General features: G+C 44.8%; 1 protein-coding gene and 1 long non-coding RNA gene across 4 annotated transcripts; both read right to left on the bottom strand.

Annotated features, from left to right (window-relative positions):
• Positions 1-573: 573 nt before the first annotated feature.
• On the bottom strand, positions 574-2,975 carry LOC102082427 (uncharacterized). The gene is made up of 3 exons (XR_267734.4): positions 2,580-2,975; positions 2,401-2,462; positions 574-1,647 (listed from the first exon to the last, which is right to left on the bottom strand). It is a non-coding gene; the product is annotated as an uncharacterized LOC102082427 (long non-coding RNA).
• A 1,267-nt stretch (positions 2,976-4,242) lies between these two features.
• On the bottom strand, positions 4,243-18,409 carry pcdh10b (protocadherin 10b). 3 transcript variants are annotated; one of them, XM_013266025.3, is made up of 5 exons: positions 15,608-18,409; positions 14,664-14,722; positions 14,397-14,503; positions 7,161-7,496; positions 4,243-5,505 (listed from the first exon to the last, which is right to left on the bottom strand). In XM_013266025.3, the coding sequence occupies exons 1-5, from the start codon at positions 17,954-17,956 to the stop codon at positions 5,486-5,488; spliced, it is 2,871 nt and encodes a 956-aa protein (XP_013121479.1). In that variant the 5' UTR covers positions 17,957-18,409; the 3' UTR covers positions 4,243-5,485. The 3 variants fall into 3 exon arrangements, with proteins under 3 accessions (XP_013121479.1, XP_005463168.1, XP_005463167.1); XM_005463111.4 differs by having other exon boundaries at positions 7,339-7,496; positions 15,443-18,408; XM_005463110.4 differs by having other exon boundaries at positions 15,443-18,408.
• Between the last annotated feature and the right edge of the window lie 1,281 nt (positions 18,410-19,690).

Here is a 19,690-nt window from a genome sequence, read left to right on the forward strand (position 1 = left end):
ACAGAGGACGGACTGATCGCTTCATGAGGTGGTGTGAGGTGAACCACCTGCAGCTGAATGTGGCCAAAACAAAGGAGCTGGTGGTGGACTGGCAGGAACAGGTCCCCACCCTCTCCTGTCTGCATTGGTGGGACTGATGTGGAAACAGTCACATCCTACAAGTATCTGGGAGTTCAACTGGATCACAAGCTGGAGTGGTCTGCCGACACGGGTGATCCTCTCCCAAGTTTCAAAGTGGCTATCTTCTAAAAGAGCCGAGCTAAATTAACTTCTTATACTATACGTCATATAATTTATTTATAATTGCAATTTAACTTTATTCTCATGATGGAACCAAAGTGATCTCAGTCTTTACAAAGCAAGTGATGAAGTGGATTAAAAGAACCTGTTTTATGACCACGTCAACGATGACAGAATACGTGAGGCTTTTAGTTAAGAACAAAAAAATCCTCCACTGATAGAAAAAATGCAAAATATTTACAAGAAAACAAAAAACAGAAAATCCTTGATTTATTTCTAAGATTTTTCATTGCAATTAAAAAAAACTTGTAAAGCTGATTTGTTTTTTTTTAAAAATTTAATTAGTTTATGTCTGCAATATATGGAGTGACAGTAAAGTGACATAATTAGACTCCCACATACTGAGTTTTACAAACACATGTCCGTCCAAACCAAAACACTTTCTTTTGATCAGGTTATAAATCTGCAATAAAATCTCCTTTTTTCTTCCAGTATGTTTCTATTTTAGGCTCCTCTGTGACCAACTTTGTAACCCTCCTGGATCTGTAACCATGTCAGTGCACTCTGCAGCTATTATGATTGGCTTGTTCCATGACTTTCATTCCCAGCTAGTTTTTGCATTTGACAGCAGGAGAATGATAATGAGTCCTTAAATATAATAATCACTAACATTAGTATCAATAAGAGGACTCCAAATGAAGAACTTCTGTCAGTTGATGCCTGTTTATAACAGCGTGCTAGTGTTAGTGATAAGTGCTGGACTGAGATCAAACTGTGTTATTGTTATTGGTGAAATCATGAAGAAATAGCATCCTTGATTTATTCATGCTAACCAAGCGGTGGGCATCTCTAGTGCCTTTGAGCCCCTCTTGTATTGGGTAAAAGGACCAAAGAACAAAGAAATGCTCCAAAAGTCACAAACACTGCTGGCAGGTCGAGTTGAGTGAAGCCACACACACAGCAGCCACACCTAAACACAACCAAGCCTGAACCCACGAGCTGATGTTAGGAGCTGCCAGTAGAGCTGCTCCAGCCAGCGTAAGGCTGACACTCTGTAATAATCAACTCATGTAAAGAGAACCCCTTGGTAACAGTAACGTGATGAAGGCTATGAGGAGCTATGAGGCGAATGCACTTGAAGTCACCTGATTGGTTGCTTAATATCCAAGGGCGTGGAGCCTTCGTAGACTAAAGTAGGAGCAAAGCTCTTTAGCTGCCAAAATCTCTTATTGTGTGATTTTTCCAAAGTCTATCATTCATTCATCCACATCTGAAGAGCCTCTAATCAACCTTCACACAGACCATCCACCCGCCTGTGCTTCTATTTCCACCCGTGCTCCTCAGCAGGGAATTCAAGCACCGACTCACTGTGACGACTCGTCTTCTTCTTCTGATGTCCGGCAGCATCTGCAATAGAGGAGAGCTCTGACACAAAAAAGTTCAGTGTTGGCTTCTAATCCGCTTTGCCTTTGTGAAGCCAGTGACTTTGAAACTTGCTATGCAATTACCTCCTCACCCCCACCCACCCGCCCAGCTAACCGGAAATAGAAGGAGAGACGACGGCGTCTTTATTTTACCGTCTGCCTCTCCTCGAATCCTCCCATTTGTTTGGGGAATTGTAAGCCTTTCCTTTTTGTTCTTAATTTATCTTTCATTATACTCTAATGGTTTTTCTCATTTGGAGCCGAGTGTGCACAAACGCACATGGAAATTAAAACTTTTTGGTTTGTGACAGAGATTAGCGTCGAGTGGAGGTCAAAAATAATAGCTTCCATTTAACAAGAAAATAGATATGATTATACTGAACTTGCTCTTCCTTCAACTATTGTCCTCAATCTAAATGGCGCTGCTCTGATAGCTCTGCCCTCATTACACAGCAACAAAAGGCCGGGGTCAGTGCTTCACACTCAGCCAACTCGCTATTTGTCCTCCTATTTTTCACTTTTCACTCTGAAGCCTACAAAGTGAGACGTTTCTGTCGTATTTATCCCTGTTTGCTTGGAATATTTATAGTTTGCAACAAAAAAGCTTCTTTTTTTGATGGCAGAAGAACGAATCAATGAATATTCAGTTTGTGCTGGAAGATTAAGTCTGCAGATTACTTAGTCTGACATCTACCTTGTTATTGGTTCATCACCATCTGTAAATACTATAATCTACCTTGGATTACAGCTTCAACATCTCCTTCAGACTGATGAAAACATGCAGTGAGATCTTTAAATCTGCAGAGCAGAAAAGAAACAAGTGGATTAAAAATGAGCGGACGTGACAGCGAAGGACGATAAAGCGGATGTTTTTCCTTTCAAAAACCAAAAATACTGTACCGAGCTCGCATTCACCTGTTATTGTGTGTTTGGTAAAGTAATCCTGAGTGCTGGTTTATGCTTAGATTAGAGCTGGAAAGCTTTGGTCACTCAGCTCGGTCCAAACACTGATGGTGAGAATATCGTGTTTTACCTGAGCCGGCTCTTAAACCTCCAGCTTGAAGCTTTGAAGTGAATTACAAACTTTTTAAAAAAGCTTCACCGTGTAGCCAAACGACAGGTCTGTGATAAACTGCCACCTTCTGCAGGGCACCGTGACATCATCTCCCAAACAGTCACAGCTTCAGTCTGATCCCAAACTCATTCGTCAGTCTGCCTCACAGCTGTACACATTCATTTCATTATTGATAATTAAAGAGTTAATGAGAGGTAGCATGTTCTTTACAGAAGGCTAAACACACACACACACACATATATATACCTTATTATGCCAGGTGGGTTTGGTTGCTGCATTTTGCATTCATTCAGTTTATCTCATATTAAAATTTGTAACAACTATGCAGAAAAACAAAAACAATTCACTCTCTCCAGGTTTTCTCCAGGTTGAAAATTATCTCAGTGATAATTTAAATATAAGCTGTTGGAACATTTAAATGCAAACTGACATAAAACACGCACATACTTATCATTTTAATTATGATAAAGCGGCCCCTTGTTTATCGCGGGAGATGCGTTCTAAAAATGACCCGCGATAGGTGAAATCTGCGAAGGATTATTATATTTCTTTGTTCTCTTATTATAGATGTTTTAAGGCTGTAAAACCCCTCACTACACACTTTATACTTTTCTCAGACAGACATGAACATTTTCACACTTTTCTCTCTTGTTTAAACACAAAGTTCAAACCTTCGTAGAAAAATAAGTCCAGTATTACAGAAACCAAAGCTCAAACCCTGTTTTCAGGTCCAGAACATGAGACTAGAGCCGCTGCCAGAGAATTCAACATTAATGAATCAATGGTACGGAAGTGGAGGAAGCAAGAAGAATGAGCTGAGTAACGTTTGACGTAAATGTTTTGTTTTTTCCACTTTATGCGCCTCATAATACGGTGCACGTTATGGTCTGAAAAATACGGTAACTTCTACCGCATCTTCGCATCTTCCTCTGCCTGTTAGGAGCTACCGCAGGAACCTTTGACGGTGCAAAATGTTTCGTCGACTTTGTTGTTTGTTGGAGGAAACTTACAAACATACAGTTCAGCACTTCAGACTCACACTGCTAGCGATTGAAGATTTATGTAAATTTGACAAGCTGAACACATTCTGTACTGTACAGGAGACACGGCACCAGATGGTCTACAGCCAATCAGGACGCAGAACACAATGCGCTGAAAAATAAAACATGCAAAATTGCACCAAAAAGAAAAATCCGTGAAACAGCGCAGTTATAGCGCGGGACCGCTGTATATGATTATAATAATGTTCCTTTGTATTTAGAATTTGCTTCCTGGTCGCAGAGAGCCTCCTGAAGCGGAATCGTTTGGCCCGAGGCCAAATGCACTTTAATTAATTTCAGGTCATTTGAATAAACGCAGCTTTATTTCCCTTATTTACCTTTGGCAGGTCTGCCTTAACTGACACTGTATTTTAATTAGGCATCAAATTTGTGATGAATGGAATGAGCAGATTCACATTCACAACACGGACACACGAAAACAAACGCAGACAAGACCAGCTTGTTGTTTTTACCATTTTTGTCATTTATTGTCGGCATATTAGTGTGTGTGTGTCTGCAGTGTGTGAGAGAGAAACTGGATTGCACCGTTTACATCACTCTTTGCATTTGATGGTGTTTTTGTCACGCTCCTTTACAAATGGACCCTTAAAAGTTTTGGTTACAATGACACAGAATTACCATGGATTCAGTCTAAATTATTACCTCCATTTTACTTATAGATATGCTCTTTATTAATACCTTGAAGTGGAAAAAATAATGAAATGATGTCAAACAATAAGAAGTCGAGTTTTACATCTGCTAAGGCTGTTCTGTCTCTTTTTACGTCTCCAGCTGGGAAAACACCGGCGACCTTGTTCAGGGGCAGCAAACAGATCAAAGCTCTGAATCAGAAACCAGCCGACAAGCAGCACACCTTCAGAACAAGAAGATATAGATAGATTTATATAGAGAGGTTTATATTCAGCGTCAAACTTTTAAAAGAGTACAATAAATACTTCTCACACGTGACAGAAACTACTTGACGCATCAGAACAACGTGGGCCGAACTCGGTCTGAGCCGCCGTGTGGTTGTTGAACCAAAACCAAACGGATAAATAAAAAAATAAATTAAAAAAACTGAAAATCTGCCCACAGTCTTTTCTTACAAAGTTTGACCTGACCACACAAAAAGAATAGAAAAATCTAAAACAGTGGTATTGCATCTGAAATGCACAAAGATTCTCCTGTACAACTTGGCGTCTCTCTCTGACGCCTAAAGGGCTGAGTGGTGGTTTTTCTGGGTGGCTCTCAGTTGGTTTGCCTTTCGTAGTTCATCTGCAGTCTTCATCTGGCTTCATTATCCTCACAGATGTATACATCAGTGCTGTAAACAGGCACACATAGAGTGGAAAAAGATGAAGGGATCAGTGACGGGGGTCGCCATCGTTCGTCCTCTGTGAGCTTCTCAGTCCTGCTGAGACAACGGCCATCTCCAGTAAGGCTATTCATCTACCTGTGTTCCTCCCCCACAGCCTCCCGACCGTCTCTGTAAAACCCGGCAGTGCTCCGAGCGTTTTGTTCCTTCGTTTTTCTTTCTTCTTCGTTTTGTTTGCAGTCGTGTAAAATTTTCTTCTTTTTTTGTTTTTGCTGAGCGAGGAAAGATGAGGGCAGTGGAGGACAAGATGGGCTGAAAACTTTACACCCTTGGTCGTCACGATGAAATTGTGCAAACTCACGCAGTCTCTGGTATGTCCACGCGAAAGGAGCTAGCAAAGCCTTTTCCTCGCTGCAAGCACAGAAAACACAGAAGCCAGTTAGTTGTGTGTAAAACACTGTGTGTGTGCAGAGCAGCAGTGACATGGCCTCACACAGAATCACAGGAGTGTCAGCTGAATGGCTGATAGTAACGTGTGTGTGTGTGTGTGTGTGGGGGGGGGGGGTGTTTGGGAATGTTGGCACTGGGAGGAAGAGTGGATCCTGCCGGTTTATTTAGGACACCAACAAAAGGAGAGTCCGAACCTCTCCTCCATGCCCCCCCCCCCCAACACCACACCCTCACTCTGCCCGGGCTCGGCCCAGGCCTGCACCTCCCGGGACAAAAGAGTCTTTGTGTATCACTGGCTGACTTAATGAGATTACAGAGCTCTCACCCCCACCCCCACCCACTCCACCCCCACCCCCAAACAAACACACAGAACAAAACAACTTCGAACAACTTCCCGTGTGTCTCAGTGTTGAACCAACAGTAAGGACAGAGCAGCTAATCGCTGTGCAGCTTACAGTGGACATATTTCTTTGTTCAAATCATTTCAAATTACAGCAGAAAAAAAACGCTGAAAGGAAACTTCGCACCGCTACCTTCATATTACTGCTTTATATTTTCACACACCGCCTCACACCGCTGCTGTAACTCGCTGTCTATAATCACAACTACTGATGAGCTGTGTGATATTAATATAAACTGTGTCATCATTATTATAAATACAAGCTAAACGAACATAAAGTATCTATTCATGTATTTGTATGGATGGTCCTGGTGCTGTACTGCACTCTAACCCCATCCTGTGTGCAAACACTGCATGCGGCCTTTCACAGAGACTACAGCGCTCTAATGTGAGCAGTGGGTTGCTTCACATCGAACAACTTTTGATGCAGAACGAGGAAAAGCAGACAAAGCACAGCCAATGAATAAAATATTAATTACAGGGAAAAGGCATTTTTCCTGCTGCTCCCACAGCGTGCTGTGGTTTTAAATGATGGCACGAGGAAAGCAGCAGGTCTCTGATAATTCCAGCTAGCTGTGCTGGATGATGAGAGAGGCGCCTCTTCAGGCGCCGCTTGACAAAATTATAATTAAGCATTATCACCAAATTTCAGTGATTGAGGACGGATCTGTTTGTGGCCTCTGAATAGGAGTTTAGAAAAATGGGCCTTTTCCTGCTTTATTTTATCTTTAATTATGTGAAACGGTTTTTGATCAACGAGCTGACGACTGCCGAATACGAATGAGACGTTCAGATCCACGTCTGTCCTTCTTCTTCTTCTCTGGTTAAAAACAGTGGTTTGTCAGCTGTTCGTGAGAGGGCCGGTGTCTCGCTTTCCATAACGCTAACGTCTCCACCCACATCAAAGCAACCTTATAGATCATAATTGCTTTTGGCATCTATTATTTGAAAGGGCCCACAGACCACATGTGTGTGTGTGCGGATAAGAGGTCACAGACAGAGATAATGGAGATGCTTGAGAAAGAGGGAAGAGTTAGTTAAACACTCTGACAGAGGGCTGAGAGAACAGCGGTCAAATCTAAAATGAATTTCACGCTAGCTTCCACGAGCCAATCCAGGAAGAAAATTCAATTTCCAATCATTTCTTTTTCTGCTAATTTGATCAGCAGATCAGAGCCGGGCAGGCGCTTCAGCCAGAGCAAAACACAATACTCACTTAAATAAGCCGGGTTATAAGGTGCTCTGGAGCTAGGCAGAAATGCTTCCAACTCTTTCCTCTCTAAGGAGCCGTGGTGGTGGCTGAGGTGCTGGTGGAGGTGTTGGTAACTGAGGGGCGTCTCTTTGCCAAAGGTGGAGAATGATCTATCGGCCGTTTGCTCTGGGCTTTCAAATACCTCTGTGTCGGGGACCGAGTCCATGCCGGGCACATGGAGGTTGCTCCTGTAGTCCGGACCCTGGCGCCCGTCAGAGGGCACGAAGCTCGGCATCCAGCAGCGATCAGAATGGCCCAAAGCCTTACACTCGTCTGTGCAGTTGGAGAAAAGATCAGCGCCTGTAGGGGAGGGGGCGGGGAGGAGAAATTAAAGGTTTTACGAGCAAAACGGTACACGCACAAGCTGGTAACCAGATCTGACATGTTCAGAGTTTGCAATTATGAAGCTGCTCTTTGATTCCTTTCTGTTTCCCAGCACTGAGATCAAAGCTGCTGCACAATAGACTGAAAGAAACCTGACACACAGGCAGCCATCAACAACGTGGCTCTGCTGCTGTTTCAGTACAAATACATGCAGCACTAACAGGTATGGATGCTGCTCGCTTAATAAAGATTTCATCAGCATTTGGAAAAGAAACAAACAGCTTATCAGCGGAGTTTAGCCGTAACGCTTTGAGAGCGACAGCTGCACGCTGATGTTCTACAGCTGTGTTCAGACATGGTGACACAGTACAGGACGATATTACATGAGACCAGAGTTACTGCAACATGCTGAGGTTTGTAATGCTGCGCCAAATCTATTCTGTTTGGGAGAAGTTTGTTTTTTCCACAAAGATTTTTCATTTCTACTCTGACATCAGAAGAACAACCGTCACGTGTCACTGTATCGGTACACTGAGTGGACGATTTCAGGGTGATTCAGTTCAAAAAAGCTCAGTTTTTCAACGTTTGTAACACTAATCGAGTCAAACTGATTAGCAGCAGATGTTTAACCCGAGGTTGCACCTAAAATTAGGAATCGGCAATTTGTCTTAAGCGGCTTAAGCACAGCACAAATGACAAAAGAAAGGAATGTGAACATATGTAACATATAATGGACAGTCAGTCACCGTCTTTATCATTATTAGCACATTCTGTCATATTTACTTAACAGGAGTCTACATCCATTCAAAGTGGATCAGCAGTTTTTAGGAACCCATCATGTGTTTGCAGTACAAACAGGCAGGATGGCTCAGCAGGTGGTGTTTGCTGCTCTTGTCTGCATGTTGATGCATCATTGTAGTGAATGTTGGGTTAAAAGTGCTTAAACATGGGACAAAAGCACTGAAGAGTTCACAGGTACCAGTCAAATCAAATGAAGCGCATACTTTGCAGTTTATCATATATGAAAAGCTGTCTGCAGAGATGATGCTTCGTGTGGAGTATTTCTGATTATTGATGAGTTTGTTACTGGCTGAACTGTCACAGAGCATTCGCTGCTCAGCGCAGATATGCAGGCCGACTGTAAGCCTTAAGCCAAATTGTGTGTTTGCTGCTCCATATGTTTTTGCAGTTGGGTCGAGATCTTGCGGACGCATGTTTTCGAAGCCTAAATCCTCGTGTGCGTGTGTGTGTTTGACTCTCTTTGGGGCTAAAATGTCCAGCTCAGGCTATCTGCTGCTAATCCCTCTGAATACAGACTGATTAGGCTAAGACTGCTGTCATCCCAGTAAGCAGAGTGTGTGCATTTTGTTCTGTGTCCTTAACGGTCAGCAAAGGGGGAATTTGCTTTGTTACAAGAGGATTAATTTGGCTTGCTGTCACTAGCAACTTGGAAAAGTGCCCAGTCTCCTAACGAGAGGGTTTCCTATTAAATATTAAGCAACGTGCCATAAATATACCACCGCATGAGGCTTTAGTACGGCCTCTTACACTTTGATGGAGCCGCAGCCACGAGGCAAAGCGGTGCTGACACACTATATCAGTGCACCTGCTCACGCAGACAGCGTTCCACTGTGAGCAGCAAAAACACACAGAGTGGAAAGAAGACACAGAGCTCTGCTTATATTACAAAATGGATGCTGTGTTAAACCTCAAAATAGGAACAGGAAATGTGGCGTTTGGACTCGGCGAGGGGGATTCAGCCACATCACCACATCCTATCAAAATTACACGTTCCCCTATCGAATGAGGCAGTTATAAACAGACACACACACACACACACACACACACACACACACACAGGGTTGTGCTTAAAATATGAATAAAGGTTGCAGGTGATACTCTTATCTCTCCACTCCCCCTGTGCTCTGCAGCTGAAAGAAGCTTCATAAATCACGCTCGCAGAAAATTGTCAGAGTGTCTGGCCTCCACTTCAACACAGGATTAAGAAGAACTATGTCAACATGTCTCACACTAAGACACACACAAGCAGGAGCAGCGAGGAGACGGGGGAGGGAGGGGAGCGCACTCTTGAAGCGAGCTGACCCTCGTTACTTCCCACACCTCGTCTCATCTTAGCATTCTGAACGCCGCTCGCACAGGGCAAACGCAAAGTCCCGATAATAACCTTCATTTGGTAATTGGTATGCAGAGGTCTGAAAAATGAATTACTGATCAGCGAGCTGTTACCACGGTGATAACGTGAACCGCAGGCCTAAGGAGAAATTCATCTCGGCAGGGGGGAGACGGGAATGCGGCGGGGGTGGAGGAGGGATTGAAAATTGGATAAGCGCCTAGACTCAATCTGCTCCGAGTGTGTGACATTGGCCGTATTGATAAAATGTACTTTGTACACGAAGCAGGACTGGAAATGTGGAGCCCGGGGACCCCGGCCTGGACGAGTGGTCCCACAGGGTCTGATACTCTAAATCCACAGGCTGATGGACTCATCACAGCAAACGAGCTCCTGCTCAGCCGTCTCACCTCGGAGAATTCAAACCTCACAACAAACCCACGTTTGTTCTGCTTTCTTAAACTAATAATACTAATATATTAATACTAGTAATGGTACTAAGGTCAGTGAACTTTATCCTTCCAAACATCGTTTACAGGTTAATGTGGAGCTGGTTTCTTCACAGTCAGTTTACACAGTGAATCACAAACATTCATTGCCGGAGGTTTCTTCCTGTTAAAAGGGAGTTTTTCCTTCCCACTGTCGCCAAAGTGCTTGCTCATAGGGGGTCATATGATTGTTGGGTTTTTCTCTGTATTTATTATTGTAGGATCTACCTTACAATATAAAGCACCTTGAGGTGACTTTTGTTGTGATTTGGCGCTGCATAAATAAAATTGAATTGAATTGAATTGAAACATGCTGTCATGAAATTTAAATATTAAATATGTATATTAACATTTGTAATGTTAAACTTTTTATCCATGTTATCATGTTTTCAGTTTGTGAAATAAAAAACAACTATTTTATAAATATTTTTAACATGTGTGTACTGTGTCATAATGAGCTGCTAACAAATTATAATTGTGTTGTTATCATTTTATGACAAAGGTTTCATTGCTGGTCAGATACTGGTGGATCTCAGAAACACCTCGTCTCCCTGCTGGTGGGTGCTGTGATGGGAGGGGGGCAGCAATAACAACACAAAGGTAACCAAATGGTTTTAGTGCAGAGAGCACACTCAGCTGTAAGAAAATAAACTGCCTCTGCTCGTCTCTCACCTGTTTTATAGTTTTTATAATTACACCAAAATAATGTTTATGGATTACTAAAGAGTCGCTTTTTCACATTTCCATAGGAGGAGTTTGCATGAGTACGAGGCCTGGACATGGCCATAATGGACTTTTTTGTGTGCCTCTTGATGTTAGATATGTGCGCAAAATTTCATACATGTACATCATAGCCAGCCCGGGCCTAGATTTTTCATTCTTCTAGGTGGCGCTACTGAGCCATTTTGCCCCGCCCACATCTGAAGACATGAAAATATAAAAAATTTTCACCAGACCTGACGTGTGTGCAAAATTTCAAGAGTTTTTGAGCATCTTTAGGCCCTTGAAAAGCCAATTCATTTGCCGCAATAATAACAATAACAATAATAATGATAATAGTAACAATAATTAAACAGTGGTATTGCATCGGGCCCTAATAAAAAAACAAATCCAGATAATGTTCATGGATGAATTACAGATGAATGATGAAATCATTAACTCACATATTTAGAGATAATGTCTGTTATCAGACTTACCCAGCAGACATGTGATGTATTCTTATTTAAAATAAATTCCACTATGACTTCATATGTATTTCACATGTGTTGTAATTCAGTGATTATTTAATACTCGAGCTTCTTCTCGGCTCGGCTCCATGTTTGGCAGGCAGAAGATTTAAAGTCCAACATAAATGCACAAAACATGCAAATGAAATACAAAATGAGGATTGTATAAATGTGTGAATACAAATCTACAGAAGTGTGAAAATGCCTCTGAATGCCACGGCAGCCATCTTTGTAGTATGTCATCAGTGTGTCTGAGAGTAAAAATTAAATTCACTGTTCTTTCTCTGCCTCCAGCACTGGGAGGTAAAGACTCTCCAATAACCAACAAAGACTTGAAGCGTTTTCACTTTCAATCCATTTCCACCACTTAAAGCCCCCCCCACCCCTTTTTTTTTCTTATGCTAAATTTTGCACAAAGTTATTCATCCTCTTGTTTCATTAAAGGATCTTTCACCACTGTCAGACACTGAGGACTGAATGTCTTTGGGCTTTTTTGGCTGCTGGTCAGACAGAATCAGCTATTTCTGTTCAAATGTGACTCATTATTCTTGGCGTGTTATAAAGGGGATAATTACACAATTAAGAACTCATTCATTTCATCCTATAATAGCTTAACAGACCGATTTTGACTGTATGTAAAACAGGAGCAGTGATAATAAACATGACAGCAGTCAAAGAAGCTCGTTGAATGTTAAACAGAGTCTGCATTTCTGATTGGACCGTATCACAGTCACTGTTACACACACACACACACACACACACACACTCATGCAGTGTATATTCACGTGACTGTCACACTGCACTCGTAATATCGGCTCTGATCTGAGCAGCAACGAGTTTTTCCTCCACACTTGATCCAAATGTAACCAGTTTGACTCCAATGCTACAAAATCCATGGAGTTAAATGGCTCTTTCAGCCAGTTCATGTGTTCATCACAGGTGACTTCTGGTCTCTTTAAGAACATCCTTGATGAGGAAAAACGGAGCGGCCTTTGATCAGAGAACAACAGAGCTGAGTGCCTGAAGCAGCAGAAAATGTTGGCACGACAAAGCAGCTAACCACAGGAAGAAGAACACAAATCACTGTGTCAACAAAAAATACAACAACGGCTACGCTTTAAAAAAAAAAGGATATGAGAATAATGATGAACACTAGGCCTGCCTCCAGCAGGTCAAAATATAGTATTTTATAAGGTAAATGAAATCAATCGTGTCCTATAACTCTGACTGCACAGAAACAAAGGAAGGATCAAAGAGGAAAAGGTGATGCATTCATGAAGTCTGTGAGAGCCAAGAGAAAAGCTAACACGTGGATTTATTAAACACTGATGCAGCCTCACTACTGACAAACTAGATTCGCTCGCAGGATGATGGCGCTCTAAGCCATGCTATCAATTATCCTAATCAAACAACGACTAAATGCACAGCAAATAATCTGGGTAAAGGCATTAAACTGATAACTTTGCAACAAAGTAACTCATGCTATCTGCTGCACCAAGGGTATGCAAAGGGTATGAGCCGCTGTTTCACAGCTGGATGTGCTGGGCCAATCAGAGTAGAGACTGTATGGATAGGCTAACATGTGATGCTGACATGGTCTAACAAACAGCAAATCAAATATACAATGCAACAACAGTTTAAGCTAAGCGTGATCTGCCAGAGTTAATTCACAGAGATGCTTCATTGTTTCAGCTGATAATCTGCACACATGTGGAGCCTACATGAACATAAATTAGCATGAATTAAGTTCTAAGCAAAGCAAGTTGGAGAAACAGAGGCCCCGGGTCACCGTGTGCTGGTCCAGCCCTGCCAGTTCAGCTCTTATTTAAATCAACAACAAATTGTGTTAATCTCCACTAACTCACCAACTCTGAACACGCAGCACGGTTTATATAATCATGCAATCTGAGCTCGGGAAGTCTTTATTTATTCCTGTTTGTCTGTTTCTTCAAACAGTCGTGAAATGTAAAAACATCTCCCGTCAGAGGAACGCATAAGAGAGTGTGGACATGCTAATAAAGTCAAAGTAGTACAGCTCCATGCATATAAAGCAGATTAGAAGGAAAAATATAAAAGGTGCAGCAGAGTATCTGTGTAAAGTCAGGCCGTGTTGGCAGAGACGGGGTCTGGCTCTGCGTGCCTCTGTTACTCAGCTCCATGTAAACCAACCGGGCCTACTGGGGTGACACTGGAAGTGGCAGGCAAATTCCATTTGGCACGATGGGGGCGCCTGCTGTGGCTGACCAGACATGATGGCAGACCTCATCCACAGTGGGTCGGCAACAAATAAAGAGCTAAACCTAGCTTTTATAAATCAGCAGGGTCCTCTTGTAAGGCAGGGAAGAATTAAAGGAGAAAAACAGCCCGTGCATGGAAGGGTATAGCGAGGAAGGAAAAAACAAGCAGGGGGGCTGTGCAGTTAGAGAGTAACAGCATGAATAAGTGCATTAATTAATCTAATGAACGAATGAAATGCACGGTTTGTTTGCTACAGCCACAACCTATTTGGTCGGCTTCCCAGCACTCCGGTGCGAGCCCAGCCTCATTAACAAGCCCATCACATCTCGTCAAGTGGTCTCCAGCACCGAGTGACCGCGCTCACAGGGAGCAGGCTCCTCATTAACGCCGCCGCATATTTACAAACAGCAGTGGAAGCCTCACTCAAGACATTCAATCACCACACGGCAAACGTCACAGTAACAAATATTATGTGTTGGCTTTAGGAGCGAGCACTTGGATGTGGCTCACAGGAAAAGGTTTGATTCTGGTACAAGAGTTTAAGCAATAATCCCACGCAGGCACAACACAACAGCTAAAATACCTCAGACACCGACTCTGGCTGTGGATGATGATGACCTTTAGAAATAAGCTTTCATTTTTCCAGCCCTGCACAATGTGCTGCCAGATTTCAACAGTAGAGAGACGGGCAGCTCCTGGACCCACAATGCTAATCAGCAGATCCTCCTCAGATCTATAGATGCCAGAGGGGCACAGAGAGAAGACAAAGAGTTTATACAAAGCCAGCACTTACCAGACGAATGGCCTCGATTGGTAGCATCGTGGTCGCTGTCTCCCTGCTCGCTGTCTCCGTGGCCACTGTCTTTGGAGCTGACCAGGTCGGCCTCCTGGAAGGCTGAACTGAAATGAAGAGAACATTAAAATAAAGCCCATGAAAGCCGGCCTTGCTGTGTTTTTCTTAATCCATGTCAGCATCACAGTAATGGGAGATATCAGGAAATGAGCTAGAAGCAGACCAGCTAAGTGACAGAGCAGGTAGAAGGGCTTTTTCCATATTTACCTGTTGACACGTCTCGGCCTGTCGACCAAGTAGCTGAGTTCAGCTCGCTGGTGTTTGGTCTGAAAGAGAAGGGGCAGTTTTTAGTGCGTCTCCTTATGCAGAGAGAAAAAAGCAGCAGAAAAACAAAAGAACATTACATCCATCGAGCCAGAGACGACACAACCCGCACAGCTTTGAGCTGACGTAACTATTACACATGTCATTCATCTCCACCGAGGAGTGGAGGCCTTCTCCAGCTTTCCCACAGGGAGGGGAAGCTGTGCAGACAGGTTGCCAAGGTGCAAGGTGAAGTAGCGCAGTAATGTAGGCTGCGACAGCCCAGAGATGCAGCATTTTGAACAGTATATATTTAACCCTGGGTGACTGGGCTTCACGCACACATATACACCCATGAATACTCCCACACCCACCAGCAGCCTCTTTGCCAACATACATTGTCTTTATACACCTTCTCTAATTTATCAGCCATGGAAGCACATCATAAACATGCAGTCGTTGCTTTTTAAGGATTGCAAAACTCAAAGTTTCTCTTTTCTATATCTGCTTTCATTTTCTATTACATCGTGTTACAGTTGATGTATTGACACTCAGTAACACCCATCTGAAGATCTAGCATGCCAGTGAAGTGAAATTTTGGGTATGAAATGGCTCCTGAACGTCTCTGGTATATATTTCATTCTTATCAGATGTCTAAGCAGGGGACATGAATCAGGTTTAGACATGCGGAGGACCTCAGATGGAAAGGGAGTTTAAACCGCAGGCAGGAGAGGGGCTCTTACCTCATTTGATAAAATGCTGCCGTTTGATATGATGTCAGGCTGCTGGTCTGTGTACCCTGTCACTATGGCCCCGCACGGGTTGTGATCGGTGTCTGTGCTCCTAGAAGGACTACATGGCTTTAGGAACATGAGGTCAGTTTTGGCAGACTCTGGAGTGAGACATACCTGGTAGCAATAGTTCTGGTTTTGGTGGTGGGAGCCAAAGCTCCCAGATTCCTCCACAGGGACTTGAGCTGTGCCAGCCCCGCTGACGTTAACAGCACTTTGCACCAGCATGATATCCGACTTGCTGAGCTTTTTCTTGCGGGCCCTGCCCTGCCGTGAGCAGCAGGAGCTGCAGCCAAAACAGCAGTCACTGGTTAAGCAAGTATAGATGTTAAGCTTTTTGTCCTTCTGACAGCGCACGGCCAGCACAATCATAACCAGGAGGAAGATGAAGGAGACGGAGCCCAGGGCGATGATAAGGATGAGAGTGAGGTCCAGGGTGCTGTCCTTTGCCTTGGAGGTACCGCCTTTCTCCCCGCCGCCACGGCCTTCAGCCACACTGTCCACCAGCACCACCAGCACGCTGGCGCTAGAGGACAGAGGCGGCTGGCCGTGGTCTCGCACCTCAATCAACAGGTCGTACTGCTGATGGGGGTCTCGCTTGACCGATACCCGCCTCGCAGTCCTGAGTTCACCTGTTCTCCAGTCCATCCTGAACATGCCATTCTCATTTCCCCTCTGGATGCTGTAGGACAGACGAGCGTTCTCTCCATCATCCGCATCCATGGCCACGACACGTGTCACCAGATATCCTGGCTCAGCAGAGCGAGGCAGGGGCTCCTTGGCTGTGCCATTCTTTCCCAGGGGAGCCAGCACTAGCGGGGCGTTGTCATTCTGGTCCACAATGATGACTTTAACAGTGGCATTGGAGGAGAGCTCTGGGGTCCCTGCGTCTTTGGCCTTGACCATGAACGTGAACTCCTTCAGCTGCTCATAATCAAACGATCTGAGAGCATAGAGATAGCCCGTCTCCTCGTTGATTGACACGTAGGTTTTGACTGACATGCCCTGGATGTCACACTCTAATATGGAGTAGCTGATGACAGCATTCTGCCCAATGTCCGGGTCCAGGGCCGTCACCGCGTGTATGTACGCCCCTGGCACGTTGTTTTCTGTCACGTACACGTCATATACGGGCTGTGTGAACGTGGGCGCGTTGTCGTTTTCGTCTGACACCTGCACCCGAATGGACTTACTGGTGGCCAGTGACGGCGTTCCTTTATCGCGCGCGACCACAGTGACGGAGTAGGAGTCCGCCTGCTCGCGGTTCAGGGGCCCGTCAGTGACTATAGTGAAGTAATTTTTAAAGGAAGATTTCAGTTTAAACGGGACGTCACCGAGGATCTCCACGTGGACCTGTCCGTTCTCCTCTGCGTCCCGGTCCGTGACGCTCAGCAGCGCGATCACGGTCTCGGGAGCCGCATTCTCGCTCACTGACTCCGTGACAGTGCTGAAAGTAATTTCCGGTGCGTTGTCGTTCACGTCGCTGAGTTTGACGAGCACTTTACAGTGCGCGGGCACGGCGTTTGGTCCCAGATCTTTGGCCTGAACAAAGATTTGATAGAGGCTGCTCTCCTCGAAATCCACCTCTCCGCGCACCTCGATGCGCCCGGTGCGTGAATCTATAGAGAACAGGTCTTTGACGCGGCTGGAGATGTGGTTGCTGAATGAATAAATGATTTCTCCATTCAGTCCCTCGTCCAGGTCGGTGGCGTTCAGCTGTATGACGAGCGTGCCCAGCGGCGCGTTCTCCGACAGGCTCACCGTGTACACCGGCTGCTCAAACACGGGCACGTTATCGTTAGAGTCCAACACTTTGACGACCAGCAGCGCGGTGCCAGTCCGCGGAGGCTGACCGCCGTCCACCGCGGTTAGCACGTACCTGTGCGCCGTCTGTTGCTCCCGGTCCAGCGGCTTCTCCAACACCAACTCCGCGAACTTGTTTCCGTCCGTCTGGGTCTGCACGTCCAGGTAAAAGAAGTTGTTAGTGGTGATATCGTACGTGCGTAAAGCGTTGGAGCCAACGTCCGGGTCGAATGCGCTCTCCAAGGGGAAGCGGGTGCCCGGAGTGGCGCTCTCTGAGATCTCCACCGTGATATCGGTCTCCGGGAAATTGGGTGGGTTGTCGTTAATGTCCACCACTTCGATTTCAACCCGGAATAGCTCTAATGGGTTCTCCAAGAACACCTCCATGTTTAGCTGACAGCTCGCACTCTGCTTGCAAATCTGCTCCCGGTCGATTTTCTCGTTAACGAATAGGACGCCGTTCTCCAGGTTCACCTCCAGGTAGGGTGTCCGAGAGCTGGGCACCACTTGGAAACGCCGGGAGGCTAGCTTGGTGAGGTCCAGCCCCAGGTCCTCAGCAATATTTCCCACCAGTGTGCCATGGTCCGCCTCCTCCGGGACAGAGTAGCGTATCTGACAGAGCACTCCATCCGCGATGCACAGGACAAGCAAAAGCACAATCATCGCCGGGAAAATAAGTGCACTTGGGTAAAAATATCATATATGTTAGTGAAAAAATGTCAGTTTACATCACCCATTACAGTAAATGCGTAAAGTCTCCAAAATGCGTAAAGTCTCTGTAAATGTACAAGAGGTCCGGGAAACTCTGTGGGATTAAAAGAAGGCGCATTTCATTTCTGACAGGAATCCAAAGGACTCCATGATATTTTTCACTTTTAAAAATTGGCTCTGTTACTTTCGCACATGCGTCCAGGTGAAGCCTCAGCGCACATTCCAGTGAAGCGCAGAATCTCAGACAGCTGAAAGTTGGAAACATAAATTATAATCCACAGGAAAAACATACGACACGCACACTGTCTTCAGCGATGAAATCTACTGCAGACTCTGGCTGTCTCTTTCTTCTTGGCGTCCTGTTCCTCACTGCAGCCGCCTCCACTCCACTCTCCACTGATGCTCTTCACTCAACTGTTTGCTTTTTTCCCTGAGTCGCGCCTCCCCTCTCAGCCCCCGCAGCTGTAAATCACGCGGAAAGCTCTCTCCTGATTGGCTGCTGGGGTTGCTCGTCCGCTCGGCCTTCGTCTCCCTCACTGCTTCTCTATATCTCTCTACCTCCCTCTGACCGCGGACTGATTTCTCTTAAGGATACCTACCTGAAGGCAAAAGAGAAAAAAGGACAGGAGCGAGAAGGAATTTATTTCTCAAGTGCATGATGCCCTTCCCAACTCGTCCGTTATAAAGTGCACCACTAATGAACCAGGGTGTGATTAGAGTGGAGCACTTGTTGACTTGGTGGCAGAGCCTGTGAGAGCCTGAGGACACGCTGGGCGAGCCAGGTTAATGCATGCAAATGTTGTGATATGCATGTATTCAGCATTCACGTGCTCCTCTCGGGGCTGTGCGATATAATTACAGCCAACGGTAGAAGCGTTACATCTCTGTTCCAACCACACAGCAGTGGAACAGAGAGGCAGGGGGAGTAGCACATCCGCGGAGCGCATACGACCCCTGCCGGAGTAAATGCAAACCAGGGTCTGAATCACGGCCAGCACTACAGTGTAAGGTAATACAAATAGTTATTATCACAAGCATACTCTGATTTTATGCGTGGACCAATGAGCGTGGCGACAGTAAAAGGGTAAAAGTGGAAGGTGGTATAATGATCTTTTACTGTGAGAGTAGAAAACGCGCATACTGCACTGTCATTCAAACATAAGTGTAGTGAGCAGGCTAATCGATCTGCTAAACAACTTCTGTATATGTCAAAGGGCGGCAAAGTTTCGGGGGTTGGTGCCCGCTCAATAAAGTCTCTGTGCCGTCTCAGCTGAATCCTAGTGATACACTTAATTCATACACTTTAGTAAAACACCCATATCACTGATTGGTTATTGCAGTACGAGCTCAACTTAATTATTCAGTTCACAGCAGTTTGGTGCGTTTGCAGAAATCGTGGTAACCAGCGCGTGACTTAGGCTACGTTCACACTGCAGGTCTTAATGAAGATGTCACACACAACGCGCTCTGTTTAGACCCAGACCAAACAGTATTGTTTGACTGATGGCCCTTAATATAAAGACTTCGGACTTTACTTTTCCCAACTTTTGCTTTAAGTTATTCTGTTATTTACATAATAATGTCGATAACCTAATAATGATCTTTATTGCTGTTTTAGAGGAGCGGTGCTTCAAAGGATAGTTGCAGATTTCTGTCAGAATCTGCAGATTATACAGTACAAATAAA

This window comes from Oreochromis niloticus, linkage group LG2, assembly GCF_001858045.2.
Source record: "Oreochromis niloticus isolate F11D_XX linkage group LG2, O_niloticus_UMD_NMBU, whole genome shotgun sequence".
Lineage (NCBI taxonomy): Eukaryota > Metazoa > Chordata > Actinopteri > Cichliformes > Cichlidae > Oreochromis > Oreochromis niloticus.

Coding starts and splice junctions, on each gene's coding strand:
- pcdh10b (XM_005463110.4), bottom strand. CDS start 17,956: ATGATTGTGCTTTTGCTTGTCCTGTGCATCGCGGATGGAGTGCTCTGT. Junction 14,504..14,663: donor AGGCCGAGACGTGTCAACAG/GTAAATATGGAA, acceptor TCTTCATTTCAG/TTCAGCCTTCCAGGAGGCCG. Junction 5,506..7,160: donor TTATAACCCGGCTTATTTAA/GTGAGTATTGTG, acceptor CTGTGCTTGCAG/CGAGGAAAAGGCTTTGCTAG.